Source organism: Phodopus roborovskii, unplaced genomic scaffold (assembly GCF_943737965.1).
Source record: "Phodopus roborovskii unplaced genomic scaffold, PHOROB, whole genome shotgun sequence".
NCBI classification, from domain to species: Eukaryota; Metazoa; Chordata; class Mammalia; order Rodentia; family Cricetidae; genus Phodopus; species Phodopus roborovskii.
In genome coordinates this window covers 3,651,564-3,670,902 of record NW_026125052.1, presented here as the reverse complement: position 1 = coordinate 3,670,902, position 19,339 = coordinate 3,651,564, and the positions used below count along the sequence as shown (strand labels likewise).

The following is a 19,339-nucleotide window of genomic DNA, read 5'->3' as shown; positions in this document are numbered from 1 at the left end:
CTCAGCAGAGCAGTAGGTGATCTCAATCACTGATCCATCTCTCTGGCCCCTCTCCCCCTATATTGGAAGAGCACCTAACTCTGTAGTCAAGATTGGTCTTAAACTCAAGGCAGTCCTGCCTCACCATCATGAATGTTGGGATTACAGGGGTGTGACAATATGTTTGGCTATCTTCTTTCTCTGTCTTTCTCCCCTCTAACCCTTATCCTCCTCTCCTTATTGAGACAGGATCTTGGGATGTTACCCCCAGCACTAGGGAGGCCGCACTTTTAATCTCAACACTTGGGAGGCAGAGGTGCCTGGTCTACAGAGTGAGTTCCAGGACAGCCATGACTACAAAGAGAAACCCTGTCTCGAAAAGCAAACAAAGAACAAACAAAGGAATCCTCCTGCCTCAGCCTCAAGAGAAGGTGGGAGTATAAGCAACCACCCACGCTGAGCTGTTAGAATAATCAGTTGGAATTTTTTACGTAGTTTTTAAAATGCAGACTACATCGAATCTAGTTTTTTGACATCTTACTCCCTATAGTCTCGAATTGAGCAAATGTAGTGCTAAGGCCTTGGCAGGACACTAGAAAGGGCGTGCGGGGTGGGGGGTGGAGGGGACGGACACAGAGACACTGGGCACGAAGCACGACACCGGAACTAAAGTGAGAGAAAAGCAGGGACTGACGTGTGGAGGAGCTATTTCACAAGAGGACCGGGTTGGCTGGGATTAGCGAGGGACCGGAAGGACTCTGGAGGAAGCTCTTTCTCCGCCATGGCGGGACCGGTCAGCTTGCGAGAGCTGCTCATGGGAGCGTCAGCCTGGCTGGGCTCCGAGAGTCCCGGAGGTGCCCCCGCTGAAGGCGGAGGGAACGCGACCGGCGCGCCGGAGCCTCCGTGGAAGGAAGATGAGATCTGCGTGGTGGGAATCTTCGGCAAGACGGCTCTGCGCCTGAACTCCGAGAAGTTCTCTCTGGTCAACACTGTGTGCGACCGACAGGTTTTCCCCCTCTTTCACCACCAGGATCCTGGGGATCCCGGCCCTGGAATCAAGACGGAAGCTGTCTCCTTCGGAGAGGCCGGAGGAGCCGGGGACCCGGGCGCTGCCGCCGGGGATTCACTTCGTGGAGGTATGGCTACGGCGGAAGGTAACCGAGCTGAGCCAGGTGCCCAGGACTTTAGCCTTCTGCAGGCTTATTACAACCAGGAAAGCAAAGTTCTGTATCTTATTCTCACTTCCATCTGTGACAATTCACAGCTTCTGCGTGCTTGTCGGGCTCTCCAGAGCGGAGAAGCTGGTGGAGGCCTCTCTTTACCTCATGCGGAAACACATGAGTTCTGGAAGCATCAGGAGAAGTTACAGTGTCTCAGTCTCCTTTACCTTTTCTCTGTCTGTCATATATTGCTCCTGGTCCATCCGACTTGTTCCTTTGACATCACTTATGATCGCGTATTCAGAGCCCTCGATGGGCTGAGACAGAAAGTACTGCCCCTCCTCAAAACAGCTATTAAGGATTGTCCAGTTGGCAAAGACTGGAAGTTAAACTGCCGACCTTGCCCACCTAGACTCCTTTTCCTCTTTCAACTCAATGGAGCCCTTAAGGTGGAACCCCCTCGGAGCCAAGATACAGCTCATCCAGATAAGCCCAAAAAGCATTCTCCCAAAAGGAGACTGCAGCATGCCCTGGAGGATCAGATCTACAGAATCTTCCGCAAGAGTCGAGTCTTGACTAATCAGAGTATCAACTGCCTCTTTACCGTACCTGCCAACCAAGCTTTTGTGTACATAGTCCCAGGAAGCCAGGAGGAGGACCCAATCGGCATGTTGCTGGACCAACTTAGGAGTCATTGTACGGTGAAGGATCCTGAATCTTTGTTGGTGCCTGCACCCCTGTCTGGACCTAGGCGGTATCAAGTGATGAGACAGCACAGCCGACAACAGCTTTCCTTCCACATTGATAGCAGCACTTCTAGCTCTTCCGGCCAGCTAGTGGATTTTACTCTTCGAGAATTCCTATGGCAGCACGTGGAGCTGGTCCTAAGCAAAAAAGGTTTTGATGACAGTGTGGGCAGGAACCCGCAACCCTCTCATTTTGAACTTCCCACTTACCAGAAGTGGGTCTCAGCAGCAGCAAAACTGTATGAAGTGGCTATTGATGGGAAGGAAGAGGACTTAGGCTCACCCACTGGGGAGCTAACCTCTAAGATTTTAAGCAGTATTAAAGTCTTAGAAGGGTTTTTGGATATAGACACAAAATTCTCAGAAAACAGGTGCCAAAAAGCTTTACCCATGGCTCATAGTGCCTACCAATCGAACTTGCCTCATAATTACACCATGACAGTCCATAAGAATCAGCTTGCTCAGGCTCTTCGAGTATACAGTCAACATGCTAGAGGGCCAGCCTTTCACAAATATGCCATGCAATTGCATGAGGACTGCTACAAATTTTGGAGCAATGGCCATCAGCTCTGTGAAGAGAGGAGTTTGACTGATCAGCACTGTGTACACAAATTTCACTCCTTACCTAAATCAGGTATCTACAAAATTTCCAACATTTTGCAATGAAAACTTGTGTGCTTGTATGGTGTGTGTGTGTGGGGGGGGGGAAAGTGAGTGTAGCATTGGTTGTCCTGGAACATGTTCTGTAGACAAGGCTTGACTCGAACTCAAGAGGATCCACCTGCCTCTGCCCCAGAAATGCTGGGATTAAAGGTGTACTGCACCACCACCCAGCATTTATTTTTTTAAGACAAGGTCTCTATTTAGTCCTAGCTGACCTGGAACTCCCTCTGTAGACCATGCTGGCCTCTAACTCAGAGATTCCTCCTGCCTTTGCTTTTGGAGTGTATGTGCCACCACACCCAACTAATAAATACCATCTATTTATTGTTTTTAAAATTGCATAGTGCTTGTGTGTGTGTGTTCATAGATAATGAGTGCCATGACTTTTGAGTGGATTCAGTTCCCTCCTTCCACCGTGTGGGTCCTGAAGATGGAACTCAGGTACTAGATGATCTGTCTTGCCAGCTCCAGCCTTAAATTTTATTTTCCACCTCTAGAAGGAAAATAACACCCATGACTAACTTTTTTAATATTTAAATAGTGAAATCTAGTGAGTTGGTAGATAATTCTTTTTTTTAATTAATGTTTTATATGCATTGATGTTTTTCCTTCATGTATCTCTGTGTGAGTTACAAATAGTTGTAAGCCACCACTGTGGGTGCTAGAAACTGAATGCAGGTCCTTTAGAAGAGCAGTCAGTGCTCTCAACCGCCGAGCCATCTCTCAAGCCCAGATGGTAATTATTAAGTAGCATGAAGTTTCAGAAAATGTGTGTTCACCTTTTTACATAAGAGTATTTGTTGAATTAAAATAATGAAAGGTCATCATGATGTTATACAGAAGAATTCCAACTTTTTATTTATTTTTGAGTCAAGATCTTACTGTAGACCCTCTGCCTCTAGATTGCCCCACCACTTCTGGCTAGTTCAGCCTTTTAAGATTAGGACAGGTTATAGCTAGGCATATAGCATTGCATATATGAACCAGGCACCAAGTCTTGTCCTCTGCATTGAAAAAAGGGATAAAACTCAGAGCTTGAATATTTATTCAAGAGTTTTGTTTGTTTGCTTGTTTGCATTTTTCCTTTTTTAAAAAATTTTGCATTGGTATTTGCCTGCATGTATGTCTGTGTGAGGGTGTCAGATCTTGGAGTTATAGACAGTTGTGAGCTGTCATTGGGTCCTGGGAATTGAACCTGGGTCCTCTGAAAGAGCAGTCAGTGCTCCTAACCACTGAGCCATCTCCCCAGACCCCATGTATGTGTTTCTTAAAACTATCTGGAGAACTTGGGAAGGTAATTGTTTTAGGATACAAAGTAAACTTGGCTCTGCATTGTTTGTGAGATTAATAATGACAGTTACATCCTCCAGGAGAAAAACCAGAGGCGGATAGGAACCCTCCTGTGCTCTACCACAATAGCCGAGCCCGCTCCACCGGAGCCTGCAACTGTGGAAGGAAACAGGCACCTCGAGATGACCCCTTCGATATCAAGGCTGCTAACTATGACTTTTACCAGGTAGACTCTGAAGCTCTGAAGCTCTCTTTGTTACTGAATATTATCCAAGTAAAAATACATATTCAAAGCAGAATACTTAGAAAAGCCAATGCAACTGCAATTGTATAAAAAAAAACAAGGGCAAGTTTGTGACATGCACTTCTTTTTTAAACATACTTTACACATATATATTTAGTGTATAAACTATTAGAATGATAGTCTTTCTTAAAGATTTGTTTATTTGAAAAGAGGCCTTTTAAAAAAAAAAAAAAAGATTTATTTATTATGTATACAACACTCTGCCTCTTGCCTCCATGTATGCTGCAGGCTAGAAGAGGGCACCAGGTCTCATTATAGAGGCTACGGGCCACCATGTGGTTGCTGGAAATTGAACTCAGGTCCTCTGGAAGAGTAGTCAGTGCTGTTAACCTCGAGCCATCTCTCCAGCCCCTGAAAAGAAGCCTCTTTTAAAAAAATTTTTTTTTTTTTTTTTTTTTTTTTTTTTTTTTTTTTTGAGGCAGGGTCTCTATGTAGTCCTGGCTGCCCTGGAGCATTCAGTGTAGACCAGGCTGGCCTCGAACTCACAGAGCTCTGCCTGCCTCTGTCTCATAAGTGTTAGGATTAAAAGCATGAGTCACCCCATCCTTGGCTTGGAAAGAGGCCTTTATTATGTAGCTCAAAAATATCAATTATCAGGCTGGAGAAATGGTTCAGAGGTTGAGAACACAGGCTGCTCTTCCAGAGGACCTGAGTTCAGTTCCCAGCAACTACATGATGGCTCACAACCATCTGTAATAAATTCTGGTGTCCTCTTCTAGCCTGCAGGCATACATGCAGGCAGAACAAAAACAAGAGAAAACCCCATTAACACAATTTTACTTGTTATTCCTTTCACTAAAATAGTTCATTAATAATATTTTTTTAAGTGTATATGTTTGTGAATGTATATTGTGTTACATGCCTATGGAGATCAAAAGAGGGTATTGGACCTATGCCTAATTTGTTTGCCTGCATGCACCTGTGTGCACCACACATGTACATAGCTCCTACTGAAATCAGAAGGAGGCATGGGCAGACAGATCTCTGTGAGTTCAAGGCCAGCATAGTCTACAGAGTGTGTGCCAGAACTGCCAGGGCTGTTACACAAAAACCCTGTCTCAAAAGAAAAAAAAAAAAAAAGAGAATGGATCCTCTGGGACTGGAGTTGTTTGTGATCCACCAAGTGGGTGCCAGAAATCAAAGCTGGACCCCTGCTGGAGCAGCAGGTACTCTTCTTACTCACTGAGCCATCTCTTTGGATCTCCATTGATTGATAGGGTTTGGGTTTTGTATTTTTTGGTTTGTTTTTTTGTTTGTTTGTTTTTTTTTGCTTTTTGAGACAGGGTTTCTCTATATTGCTTTGGAGCCTGTCCTGGACCTAGCTCTGTAGACCAGGCTGGCCTCGGACTCACAAGGATCCACCTGTCTCTGCCTCCCGAGTGCTGAGGTGTGTGTGTGTACCACCATCTCCCAGCCATTTATGTCTAATTATTATTTACTAACGGTTACTGGGACAGAAAATAGATTCCTGCCTTGAATCACTGCCTCAAAGGAATAACTCAAACTATATTCTTTTGGAATATAAAAATAGTTCTTGCTACTTCAGTAGCCAGAAAGTTGGATTCACATTTCCACCATCAAAGGAAAACAAAAACCTGCATGTTCTTCCTTGTTCATACATTGATTGCTAACCTTGCTTGTTAGAATGAAGTATGTATTGTTGTATTTGTTTTGAGACAGACTAACTCAGGATGGTCTGGAACTTACTCTGTGGCCCAAGCTAGCAAACTTTCTGTTCTACTTTACTCAGCCCGCTCTCCCCAATACTGTGTTATAGGCATGCAGTGCCCGCCCTCTGCTCAGTAGTATGTTTGGTGTTCTTTTTACTTATTTAAGTATACAAAGAAGAATATATATTTGAAATAAAAAGTTCCCACTCTTATTTTCACTTTATAGCTTCTGGAAGAAAAGTGTTGTGGAAAATTGGACCATATCAATTTCCCCGTCTTTGAGCCAAGTACTCCAGATCCTGCTCCTGCCAAAAATGAACCGTCTCCTGCCCCACCTGACTCAGATGCCGAGAAACTTAAAGAGAAAGAGCCTCAAACCCAAGGAGAGAGCACAAGCCTGAGTTTAGCTTTGAGCTTGGGCCAGTCAACAGATAGTCTAGGCACCTACCCAGCTGACCCACAAGCAGGAGGAGACAACCCAGAAGTTCATGGTCAAGGAGAAGTAAAATCTGAAAAGAGACCAAACTTGATTGATCGACAGGCATCCACAGTTGAATATCTCCCAGGCATGCTACATTCAAATTGCCCAAAAGGCCTCTTACCCAAATTCTCCAGCTGGTCTTTGGTTAAACTAGGCCCAGCCAAATCTTACAACTTTCATACAGGTTTGGACCAACAGGGCTTCGTCCCAGGAACAAACTATCTTATGCCTTGGGACATTGTCATCAGGACTAGAGCTGAAGATGAAGGAGACTTAGACACAAATTCCTGGCCTGCTCCAAATAAAGCTATTCCTGGAAAGAGAAGTGCAGTTGTCATGGGAAGGGGAAGGCGTCGGGATGACATAGCTAGAGCTTTCGTTGGCTTTGAGTATGAAGACTCTCGAGGTCGGAGATTCATGTGCTCAGGGCCTGACAAAGTCATGAAAGTGATGGGAAGTGGACCAAAGGAATCCGCTTTAAAAGCCCTGAACAGTGATATGCCCCTGTACATTCTGTCCTCATCTCAGGGCAGAGGGCTAAAACCACATTATGCTCAACTTATGAGGCTTTTTGTCGTGGTTCCTGATGCTCCTTTGCAGATAATACTGATGCCACAGGTAAGAAATAAAACCTTTCCTCTAAACAAACAACAATGCTTTTTCTTGGGGGTGCTCTTTACTGGACAAATCACATCGCCCACATTAACTTGGATCTAGATGTGTAGTTTTCAATGACCTTGAACTTCTGTCTCTACCTCCCAGGTGCTGGGATTTTAGGCATGTACCCTCTTCTTTACTAACTGATCCCAAGCCCATGATGCTTACTTTGATTTTGTTTGTTTATTTGAGAGTTTTGTGTGGCCAGCCAGGCCAGAAACTCACTGTACTAGTAGTTAAGGATAACCTTGAACTTATCCTCCTGTCTTTACCTTCTTGGTGCTAGGATGGCAGGGTACACACCCACAACCTAGTTTAGGCAGTACTAGGGATTCAACCAAGGTTTCATCTATGCTGGGCAAGCACTGGACCAACTGAGCTACATCCTCTGACCTTTGTTCTTATAATTTTTATTTATTTAAGAGATAAGCTTTCTCTCTGTAGCCCTAGCTATCCTGGACCCAAAATGTAAACTAGGCTGACCTAGAACTCACAGGATTCTGACACCAGATGTGTTCTATCACTGAATTTCCTCCTAACCATATCTGCTTAAAAATTTTTGTTTACATTTATTTATTATCTGTCTGCTTGTTAATTTGTTGTTTGTGTCCTGAGTTACATTCACAGTACCTAATTTCTTTTAAATCCAAGATCTTTAACTGTGACAACCATTAGTAAAAATTTAATTTGACCCTAGTTTGTTCCAAACACCTGCTGATTTAGAAATGCAGTCCAAAAAAAAAAAAAAAAAGGCTAGGTGAGGTAGGTGACTTAGGTAGGCCTTTAATCCCAGTACTTTGGAGGCAGAGGCTGGTGGAGCTCTGTGTTTGAGGTCAGTCTGGTCTACAGAGTGAGTTCCAGGACAGCCAGGGATACAGAGAGAAAGAGATACCAAAACAAAAAACAAAACCTGGTCCACAAGAAGTGGAAAAGAGCAGAGGGAATAAGATACCAAGGGGACCCAAGAAAGCAGCAGCAGCTTCTGCCGCCTCGTTTGGTGTGGCTGCTTAGTCTTCAGTGTTCTTTGAACCCCTTGTTTGTTTAGACACTTACTTTTCAGGTGTTTCTTACTGAGAAATCTAAAAGTGATTGTGTTACACATGTTTTTCAGGTTCAACCAGGCCCACCACCATGTCCAGTATTTTACCCAGAAAAACAAGAAATCACCCTCCCACCTGATGGCCTTTGGGTTTTGAGATTTCCTTATGCATATGTGACTGAGAGGGGACCTTGTTTTCCTCCTAAGGAGAATGTGCAGCTAATGAGCTACAAGGTGCTTCGGGGAGTTCTGAAAGCAGTGACACAATAAGTTTTCCAGCCGTTCAGTCCTAGACTGGAGCTGTCTGTCTTGTTTTTTTTTTTTTGTCTTATCTTGTTTTTTATATGTGTGAGATTTTGTTTTTAAATGTGTGTTCTGTGTTTCCCTGAAACCAAAATGTGTTTTGGTTAGAAGTATTCAGTATTTGGACAATAATTGTTCTATCATTTCATTATATTGGTATTTATTGTAAAGTTAATAAAAGTTTGTTGTCCTAAAAAAAGGAGTACAAAATGTATAGTTGGTATCTCTGTTTTCTCTTGTTTTGTTTCATTGTAAGGCATATTTTTATATTTCATTGTCAATATAAGACATACTTTTACTGTAATTTAGTGTTTCATCTTTCTGATAAAATGATGTTTCAGTTGGGCTATTCCTTAAGATTATGCTTTTCTCTTTCTCTTTTTTGTTTTGTTTTTCAAGGCAGGGTTTCTCTGTGTATCCTGGCTGTCCTGGAACTCACACAGTAAACCAGGTGGGCCTCAAACTCATAGATCACCTGCTTCTGCCTCCAGAGTTTTGGGATTAAAGGTGTAAACCATTATACCTAGCCCTATTTATTTTTTATACATATGAGTGTTTTGCCTGCATGTATGTATGTATACTATATGCATGCATGGTGCCCACTGAGGTCAAAAGAGGACACTGGATACCTTACACTGGAGTTATAAAGACAGTTATGAACCACCATGTAGGTATCTTGTGTAAGAATGCTCCTAAACCAGGAGGTGGTTGGGCACTTTGATTCCCAGTACTCAGGAGACAGAGGCAGGTGTCTCCATGAGGCTAGCCTGGTCTACAGAGCAAGTTCCAGAACAGCCAGCCAGAGCTGTTACATAGAAAAACCCTGTCTCAAAAAATCAAAAACAAATAAAAGAACAGTGTCCTTGATGGGCAGTGGTGTACACACCTTTTAATCTCAGCACTTGGGAGGCAGAGGCAGGCAGGTCTCCAAATTGGAGACCAGTCAAACAAAAAAAATCAAAAAATCCAAGTGTTCTTAACTGGCTGAGCCATTTCTCTAGCAACCAACTTTGACCTCTCAACACTCCTGCCTTAGCCTGTGTACTAGTGCTGGGACTGAAGGTGTGTGCTAACAAAACCCTTTTCAGTAGTAGGCATTGCACCTTAGGTCTCATACATACCACTGAGTTACACCCAATTTGTTTGTCCTTTATATTTGGAGACAGTATCTAGCTGGGGCTAGCTTTAATTCATTCTATAGCCCAGGCAGGCCTGGAATTTATAGTTCTCCTGCCTTAGCCTCCAAAGTAGTGGGAATTATAGACCTGTACCCTCAGGCCTGGAATAAATGTTCTTGAATTAAATACCTGTCCTACAAAATAATTTGCTAAGTGTTTAAATCTTATCAATCTATAGTTACTTTTCCCAATATGCCACCATATTACCAATTGTGGCTATGCCATGAATTAGATAAATGCAAAATAAATTGAGACCTAAAGGAGTGTAATTGACTATTTTCCCAGATGCATTTTAAATACTGTAGTAACAGAATTAGAGATTTTAAATCTCAATGTATGTGAAAAATAGTGTTTATCACATTTCCAAAAGCTGTTACCTGACCACCCGGCAAGATGGCTTAGGAAAAGGACCTCAGGTCCCATGGTGGAAGGACATATCTGCACCTCATAGGTTTCCTCTGGCCTTTACTTGTGCACCCACGTACACACGAAAATAAGTAAATGCATAAAAAAAAAAAAAATAGACAATGAGAGCAGGTGCAGCAGCCCTTACCTGTAGTTCCAGTTCGTGAGGATGAAGCAAGACGACGACCATGTGGCCCTACTAGTTTGAAGCCAGCCTGAGCTAACATGGTGAGTCAGTTTGTTGTTGCTCATTGTTTTTTAACTGGGAATCAAACCGCTGGCCTTGGTTGGGGGGGGGGTGAGGGTTGTGGGGGGGGGGCGGGTTGTACTTGGAAGGCAGAGGCAGGTGGATCTCCAGCCTGGTCTTCATGGTGAGTGCCAGGTGAGCCCTGGGTACATAGTGAGACCCTGTCTCCAAAAATAAATAAATAATCCCAATACTTGGAAGGCAGAGGCAAGTTGAACCCTGTGAGTCTGAGGCCAGCCAGCATGATCTATACAGTGAAACCCTGTCTCAATAAACAAAACAAACCCGGAGGCCTTGAACATGCTAGGAAAGTGTTTTGCCACTGAGCCACAACTACAGCCTTTGTGGTTAGCTTTTATTTATTTATTTTTTTTTTCCCAAGAAGTATGATCCACAGCACCCTGAAGGCTGAGGTGGGGGAATCGAGAGTTCAAAGCTCTGTCCACTACTACCTAAGGAATTCAAGTCTAGACAGGGCTAAGTAAGACCCTATCTCACAGAAACAACACCCTTAAAACGTGGTTCCTAGTGTTTTCATAATGTGTGAGATGAAAAAGAGAAACGAAAAATTTAGTTGTCCGTCTTTATAGGAAACGATATAGTTGCCAGTTTCCTTATTTATTTTGTGCTGGAACTTGAACCGGTACGCTCTACCAACTACGCCTTCCAGCCCCAAGTTTCTTACACGAACTGTTGAGTCAACTAGTGCCTCGACGAATTCGAGGCACTAGTAACAATTCTTTGCATTTCCTAGAGAAGGGGCTAGGACTTGCCCTGGAATCCTCCTTTGGTGTACATTTCCCAATTACGTCAGATTTTCCTGAAGGCTATCCTGGCTTTTTTTTTTTTTTTTTCTGATTGAGGGGTGCAAAAAAATAAAAAATAAATAAAAGCAAGCACTGGCAAGTTTCCAACCTCTTGCCTCAGGATCTTCTTAGAAGCACTTAGGCGAGGGACCACAAGTGCTGGACGCCGAACGCTCCCGCCGCAGCGCGCCTGCGTATCGGAGCCCCTTTGTTGCTCAGGCGCTGGGGTCGGGCTGCGCCTGCGTGTTGAGCCCGCACGAACAAGTGCGCTGCGCCGAGGGCACCGGCTGGGGGCGAGCAGACCTCGAGCAGCCGCTGGCGCCGCAGCCGTTGCTACCACTGCAGCATAGTGGGGTTCAGAGGCCCAGAAGGTGGTGACCGAGGATGTCGTCCACCGCAGCTTTTTGCCTTCTCTCTACCCTGGGAGGGTATTTGGTCACGTCGTTCTTGTTGCTTAAATACCCAACGTTGTTGCACCAGAAAAAGAAGCAGCGATTCCTCAGTAGGCACATCTCTCACCGCGGAGGTGAGAGGGGTTCCGAACCAGATGGTGGAGATGGGGGTGGCTTCCTTAGCAGAAGGTAGAGAGGGTGGGGATACTGGAGAGGCTGAGGAAGAATGGGCTCCAGTGACTGGAGGGCTTCATCGGATGGGTCGTCTCGAGGGGAGGAAAGGAAAGGGGTCTCGGGTCCCAGTCCTGGTGGGCGTCTTTGGGGAGGGTGGCAGGGCTTCTGTGAGGAGGGGAAGCACAGGATGAGAGCCACAAGTGGGGCGTTTCTCAGCCGATGGAAGGATGATCGGGAGGACCCTTCTTGGGAGCCAGGCACAAAGCCGGTGCAGATCCAGGAGACACCCGCAGGGGGAACCAGAAACAGACTGCTGGGAATGAGCCGGTGGCTGAGTCCGTGGGGAAGAGCTTGGGCACTGGCAGGGCTCTGGATCCGCGAGTCACCTGGAGCGAGCTGAGGAGTCTGCGATGCCTAGTGACCTGGCCCACCCTCCACGCATTTGTAATTAGCTCTGGAGAGAAATGTCCCCAAACCAGAGACGTTTTCCAAGGTCATAGGGTTTGGACTGAAGTGGGACAAGGAATTTGGAGGGTTCTGGTTCCGAGGACTCCAAAGCTAGTATCTGTTTTTTGTTTTGTTTTTTTGTTTTTTTGTTTGTTTTTGTTTTTTCATTTTGAAAAGCACCATTTATCTCAGCCATGGTTCGTGGGTTCCTAAAGACTAAAACATGATTTCATTTTATTAGTTAGTATTATTTTTTTAAAGATGGTAATGTTCCCTTGAAAAAATATATTGCTCTCGGGATCAAGCGGAGTCACTCTAATTTCTTACAACAGGCCACATCTTTGCTTCTTCGTTACTGTTTAATAATGTGACTTCATTACATCTTAATCACCGTGTATAAAATATAAATTGTTTCGGTCACTTTAAATTTTCTTTTGGGGTGAATGTGACACCAGATTTAAGTAGCTTGGAATGGATCTGGTTTTGGTGGCCCGTGCCTTTAATCCCAGCACTCGGGAGGTAGAGGCAGGCAGATCTCTGAGTTCGAGGCCATCTGAAATGAGTTCAGATCAACTGGAGTGAGTTCCTTTGACAGCCAGAGATACACAGAGAAACCCTGACTCAAAAAACAAAACAAAACAAAACAAAAAAAAAAACAAAAAACAAAAAAACAAAACAAAAGTAAAGAAAAAAGAAACCACTTGACATGTAGCATTTAATGGTAAATTCTCTAGGCTAAAATTGATGTGCCATATTTTTTGTTTTTTTAAATTTTTCGAAGTTGGGGTCTTGCTATGGCGTGCTGGCTGGCCTGTAAGTCTTTATGCAGACCAGGCTGGTCTGGCACTCTGCTTCTGCCTTCCCTGTGCTGGCAGTATCAGTGTGCTGGGGCTTCAATGCTGGGACCATGACTTCTAGTAAGACAATAAGTCATAGGAATACATTATCATTCTTTTGTGTAATTTTATCAGTTAATCACAGTTTCCCACTTTTGTTTGCTTGTTTTTCATACAGGGTTTCTCTGTGTAGTCCTGGCTGTCCTGGAACTAGCTCTGTAGACCAGGCTGGCCTGGAACTCAGAGATCTGTCTGCCTCTGCCTCCCAAGTGCTGGTATTAAAGGAATGAGCAGTCATGCCCAGCTGGTGGTGATGGCTGTTTAACATGCCTGTGTATGGGTGTATGGTGTGTTTTCCTGTGAGTGTAGGCATATACATACGAGAGTGCATGTGTAGAGGTCAGAAGACAGTATCAGGTATTAATCCTTGTGTTTACCTTGTTTGAAATGGAGGTTGTTGTTCATGGCTGAACTCACCAGTAAACTTGAATTGGGGGTTGGAGCTTCTCCTGCCTGGGTTCCCATCTACCAGGAAGGGCACTGAGATTACTTATGCATGGTTCTGGCTTATGCATGGGTTCTGGGGGCTTGAAGCAAATGAATTAGCTACTGTGTTATCTATCCAGCCCAGCCTTGTCTTTTTTGTTGTTGCTTTTTAAATAGTCTTACTATGTAGCTCAGGCTGGCTTTGAACAGAATGGCCTTGAATTTGAGATACCCCCACCTCAGCATCCTGAGTGCTGGCATCACAGGCATTTGTCACCACCAGTCTTCTTTTTGAAGATTATCCTTTTGTGGCTGAAACTTGTTGTCATAGTTTTTCCTTGGCTTTATAAACAACACACTAGCACATTGTATGTCATATATATGAGGGTGTTAATGATAATGTAATGGTGGACAAACAAAACCTACAAGAAAAGTAAACATCAATTCATATACAAAACATCTGTCTGAGCTGGACAGTGGTGGTGTACACCTTTAGTGCCAACACTCAGGAGGCAGAGGCAGGCGGATCTCTGTGAGTTCGAGGCCAGCCTGGTCTACAAGAGCGAGTGCCAGGACATCCAGGGCTACACAGAGAAACCCTGTCTCAAAAAAACCAAAAATAAATAAATAAATAAAGTCTAGAAGGCAGGTAGGGAGATGGGCACAGACACCTGCTGCCAGGCCTGGCAATCTGAGTTCAATCTGACAGACCCCACATGGTGGCAGAGGAGAGCTGACTCCCACAATTTGTCTGACTTCCATGCAAATGTGTGCACATGAATAAAATAAATAAATAAATAAACGTTAAAAAAATCTTATGTAGGGGATAGAGAGATGGGTCAGCAGTTAAGAGCACTGGCTGCTCTTCCAGAGGACCTGGGTTCAATTCCTAGCAACCACATGGAAGCTCAAAATTTTCTGTTATTATAGTTCTAGGAGATCTGACACCTTCACACCACTGCACACACCACTGCACATTTAAAAAAAAAATTAAAAAGTTAAAAAAAATTTTTTTGTGAGGATGCAAGAATGCAATGTTTTCTTATCAAAATCCAAAGTAATTAGGAAGCACTACATAAAGGAGGGGAAGTTAATGTGAACTGAGAACACAGGAGGTTAGGGGTAAGAAGACATGAGTTTGGTTCCCAGGACCTGTGTAAAAGAAGCTGGGTGCAGTGGTCTGTACATGTATTCCTGGTGCTGGAGAGGTGGAGACAGGTCCCTTAGGCTCCGGCAGCAAGAATAGTCTGTGTGGTGAATGTTGTGGGATATTTTGACTCTGACATTCCCCAAACTGGCATTAAAGTTTACTTTGAATCAGAGGGCAGAGCTAGCCAGTAGCTGGCCAAAGTAGCCATGGAGGTTTGGAGCACTGAGGACAGATAAAGAGACATAGGAAGAAGTAGGGAGGGGCTTAAAAAGATACTTGGCCCTTTTGGACCCAAGAAGAGAGAGGAGGTTCCTGGTCGCTTCTCAGCTGTTTCTGTAATCAGGTTCTTACCCTGGTATCTGACTCTGGAGTTTTTATTGATGAAGAATAATTAGACAAATGCTTCATCTGGTTCCTCACGTTGGGTGCCATATATAGTTGTTTTTATCAGGACTGCCAGCCTCTTCTTAGTACAGCATGTTCAACTTGCTCCAAGTCTGTTGGTGAAGTCTGTGCACCTAGATTTCTCCTCTTCCTTTGTCTCTCTGGAAATCCTGCCTATGCTCTCCTGCCTAGATATTGGCCATTCGACTCTTTACTACACCAATGATAGCAATACACCTACACGCTGTATATAAATATTTCACAACAGGTGAATTCAAGGCTGATGAGATATTCTATCTCAAAATAAAAAGTGTTAGCACTAGAAATGACACCCAAAGTTTTCTTCTGAATATAAACACCCACCCATACACACACAATAAAAGCATGCAGTGAAACAATAAATAAAATTAATAGTAGGGTAGTCCTAGCACTGGGGAGGCTGAGGTAGGAAGGTTGTAAGCTTGAAGCCACCCTGGTCTATATAGTGAGAAGGCTAAAACACAAACTCCCCCGAGGCAGGAATATCAAGAGTTCAAGGTCATCCCTGAATGCATAGTGAGTTGGAAGCCACCTTGAGCCACATAAGACTCCATCTCAATAAATCAGTAATAGGGCTGGTGAGATGACTCAGTAAGTAAAGATGTCAACTACCGAGCCTAAAAACCTGAATGTGACCCATGGGACTCACATGATAGATGTGTTGGTTGGTCTTTGTCACCTCACCACAAACAGACATATATGAGAAGAAGGAATCTTCATTGAGAAGATGCCTCCATCAGATTGCCTGTAGGCAAGTCTGTAGGGCAATTTCTTAACTAGTGATTGATACGGGAATTGTGGGTGATGCCATTCCTGGGCCAGTGGTCCTAGATGGTATTAGAAAGCAGGCTAAACAAGCTATGAGGAACAGGTCAGTAAGCGGTGTTCCATCGTGGCTTCTACTTAAGCACCTGCCTCCAGGCTCCCTCCTGCCCTGCTTGAGTTCCTGCACTGCCCTCCTTCAGTGAACTGTGACCTAGTTAAGCTGACACAGGCCCTTTCCTTTTTACATTGCTTTTGGCAATGGACCTTGTCACAGACACATTGTCTTCTGACTTGTATGTGCACACCGTGACATGTGTGCTTCCACCCCACGCACATGAAGCAGTTCATGTGGAACGAAAATTGTAAGGAGCTGAGGAAGTGGTCCTTGCCTAACATTCATGACGCCCTGAGTTCCATCCCCAGACCCTTGTAAGCCAGGGCTGGTGGTGCATGCTGTAATTGCAGCACTGAGACAAGGAAGCAGAAGGATCAGAAGTTCAAAGTCACCCTCAGCTGCATAGTGAGTTTGGAGCTAGCCTGGAATACTACTAGATCCTGTTTCAAAAACACAGGGGGAAAAAGTATACTGTGTGTAGAATTGTTTAATTGTAGATCTGAAAACTCTAGTTACTTACTAGGAGAAAGAAAAAATTAATTAGGCTGTTTCTGTGAGTCACATGATTATTTATTTTAGAGAAGGTAAATTTGAGGAAGTCCATGAGGGAGTACCTACCACCAAATAATTCCCTGGAGAGGAACACTATGTTTCTTAATTAGTCCCTTAGTTAATCTGCAGGCCTCACCATATGAGTCTCGGTTATCAGCAGGTTTAGGCCTTGAGGAATTTACTTCTTAGTTTTACAGCAACTAGAAGACTATGGTAATCCCTTACCTGTAAAACTGAAAAGTAAGAGGCTATCTGGATGGGAGGCAAAGGCAGGCAGATTTCTGTAAAGCCAAGACCAGCCTAATGTACATAGCAAGTTCCAGGACAGCCAGGGCTATGTAGAGAGACCCTGTCTAAAAAATAAATGAGCCAAGCAGTGGTGGCACACACCTTTAGTACCAGCACTCAGGAGGAAGAGGCAGGTGGATCTCTGTGAGTTTGAGGCCAGCATGGTCTATAGACTGAGTTCCAGATGTAGTGATATATTATTTATGACTTATTAAAGCTTGCCTGAGGATTCAGAAAAGCAAAGTCAGTCTCAAACTACAGAGATCAGGCAGTGGTGACACACACTAATAATTCTAGCAGCTAAAAGCTAGGAGGTAGTGGTACACACCTTTAATCCTAGGACTCAGGATTAAGAGATAGATAGTTCAGGGCCATCCAGGGATTCACAAGATTGAATCAGTCTAAAAGAGTAACAGGTCACATTCCTTTAATCCCAGCGCTAGATGGGTATAACAGATAGAAGCAGGATCTTCAGTAGTCATAGTATAGACATTCATTCTCCAGCCACGCTGATTTACAGTCTGAGCCTTGGGGAGAGCCCCTGGAGACTAGATCAGCCCTTTCAGCCTGAGGTAGAGCTAAGAAACTAGTGATAGGCTGCTTTGCTTTTGTGATCTTCAGCTTGAAGTTTAAACCCCAGTATCGGTCTCTGGGTCATTTATTAATTCATGTCTCATAAAAACAAAGCAAAACAAAAAGTTACTTATTTATTGGGTTTGTTGTTGTTGTTGTTTGAGACAGTCCCTCTGTAGTGTTGGCTATTCTGGAACTCACTATGAGACCAGGTTGGTCCCAAGCACTATGTTTCTGCCTCCTGATTTATGCCTGCTGGGATTACAGGAATGTGCCACTATTCCTGGCCCTAAATGTAGTTATTTATTTATTTTTGGTTTTTCAAGACAGGGTTTCTCTGTAGCTTTGGAAATTGTCCTGGAACTAGCTCTTATAGACCAGGCTGGCCTCAAACTCACAGAGATCCACCTGCCTCTGCCTCCCTAGTGCTGGGACTAAAGGCATGTGCCACCACCGCCCAGCAATAGATTTTTTAAAAAGAACATTTCTAGAACTTCACAAACCCTTGTTAACTGAGCAGTGATAGTGTATGTCTTTAATTCCATCACCCAGGAGACAGGAAGATTTGAGAGTTTGAAGCCAGCCTGGGCTATATAGAGATCCTATCAAAAAGGTCCTTGTTTCTCTTCCATGTTGGTCACCCTGTATCCCCATAATCTTGACTCACTCTTCTGACATCTTCAGAGTGTGGCCTCTGGCTTCTTGGGGTCCTAAAATCCTTACATCAGTCTGCAAGGTCAAGACTATGTCCATAAGACAGTATTTACCTCATGTACTGTACTGGTACCTTCACCAGTACTACAAAGAATTGATAAGTATGTCTGGGCCTGTAGCTCAGTGTTACTTTATATGCTTTGCATGTTTGAAGCCTTGAAAATTGAGGTTTAGTCCCTAGTATCTCTCTCCCTACTCAAAAGCATCAGTGGTTAAAATTGCTATTGCCATAGCATGAGTCAAAACCATGGTACAAATTGTATTGGTAGTCATTGTATTCTTTGCCATCATGTATTTAGTTTTAAAAAAGTCAGTATTGGGAGCTGGGTTTGGCTTAGTGGTAGAGTTCTTGCCTTGTAAGCACAAGGCCATGGGTTCAATTCAATCCTTAGTACTGGTAATAGATAAATAAGATAAAAAATATTCTTCTGCTGGGTGGTGGTGGTGCCCACATTTGGTCCCAGCACTCAGGATGCAGAGGCAGGTGGATCTCTGTGAGATTGAGGCTAGCCTGGTCTACAGAGTGAGTTCCAGAACAATCAGGGCTACACAGAGAAAGAACTCTGTCTCAAAAAAGGGGGGGGGGGTCAGTATCACCTACAGTTGTGTTGGGTAGGGTAGCTCATGCATGCTGAGTCAGGTGGATTGCTAAGAATTTGAGGGCCAGCCTAGGCTACTTAGTGAGTCTCACCCTAGCCTAGGCTATATAATAAAACCCTAATCTCTTATTTTATTTTTTCTGGAACTCTCTTTGTAGACCCAGCTGGCCTTGAACTCACAGACATCCTCCTGCCTCTGCCATAGGAGTACTGGGATTAAAGGCAAGTGCTACCACATCCAGCTACAACCCTATCTCAAAATAAATAAACAAGACAAAACAAAAAAACTCCACCAAACCTGAAAAATTGGGGCTGGAGAGATGGCTCCAGGGGTAACAGTGATTGCTAGGCAGATGTAAGAATGTGAGTGTAAATCCCCAGAAACCAGGTAAAAGCCAGGTGTATACCACATCTGTAATCTGAGAGCTCCTTGGAGGAGATGGCGGTCAGAGGTAGGTAGGACCAGCTAGCCTGTCGTGTGCCATGGGAAAACAACAGACACTTCATACTCAGTAGACAGACCTGAAGTTGTCATCCTAAAATGGATCCTGGAATAAACTGCTTTAAAAATTAGATACCAAAGATCTCGAGAGGGGACCTTTGAAGTTGGATGTCCATCACACTGTCCTTTGAATTTTCAGGATTTTCTTTTTCCTTTCCTTTTCTTTTCAAACTGGTCCTCATGTAGTTCAGGCTGCCCTCAAACCCATTACGTAATAGAGGAAATACTTCAACTCCTGATCCTCCTGTCTCCACCTCCCAAGTGCTGGGATTAGACCACACACTAGGTAACTTTTAGGGGTCCCTGTGTGCATGTGGCACAGCACGTGTGTGGAGGTCAGATGACAACTTCAGGTGACCATAATTCAAGTGGATATAAAAGAAGTTAAGAAAGAA

The 19,339-nt window shown here is 44.0% G+C and overlaps 2 protein-coding genes across 2 annotated transcripts in view; both read left to right on the top strand.

Annotated features, from left to right (window-relative positions):
- Positions 1 to 731: 731 nt before the first annotated feature.
- Smg8 (SMG8 nonsense mediated mRNA decay factor) lies at positions 732 to 8,504 on the top strand. The gene is made up of 4 exons (XM_051188104.1): positions 732 to 2,519; positions 3,919 to 4,064; positions 6,039 to 6,911; positions 8,062 to 8,504. Exons 1-4 carry the CDS (start codon positions 761 to 763, stop codon positions 8,257 to 8,259), a joined length of 2,976 nt encoding a protein of 991 aa, XP_051044061.1. The 5' UTR covers positions 732 to 760; the 3' UTR covers positions 8,260 to 8,504.
- A 2,674-nt stretch (positions 8,505 to 11,178) lies between these two features.
- Positions 11,179 to 19,339, top strand: part of Gdpd1 (glycerophosphodiester phosphodiesterase domain containing 1) — a 32,794-nt gene continuing 24,633 nt past the window's right edge. Inside the window, exon 1 of the mRNA XM_051187987.1 lies at positions 11,179 to 11,454. Within this exon, the coding sequence (XP_051043944.1) occupies positions 11,313 to 11,454 (142 nt within the window). The 5' untranslated portion in view covers positions 11,179 to 11,312. The remainder of the gene's footprint in view (positions 11,455 to 19,339) is intronic.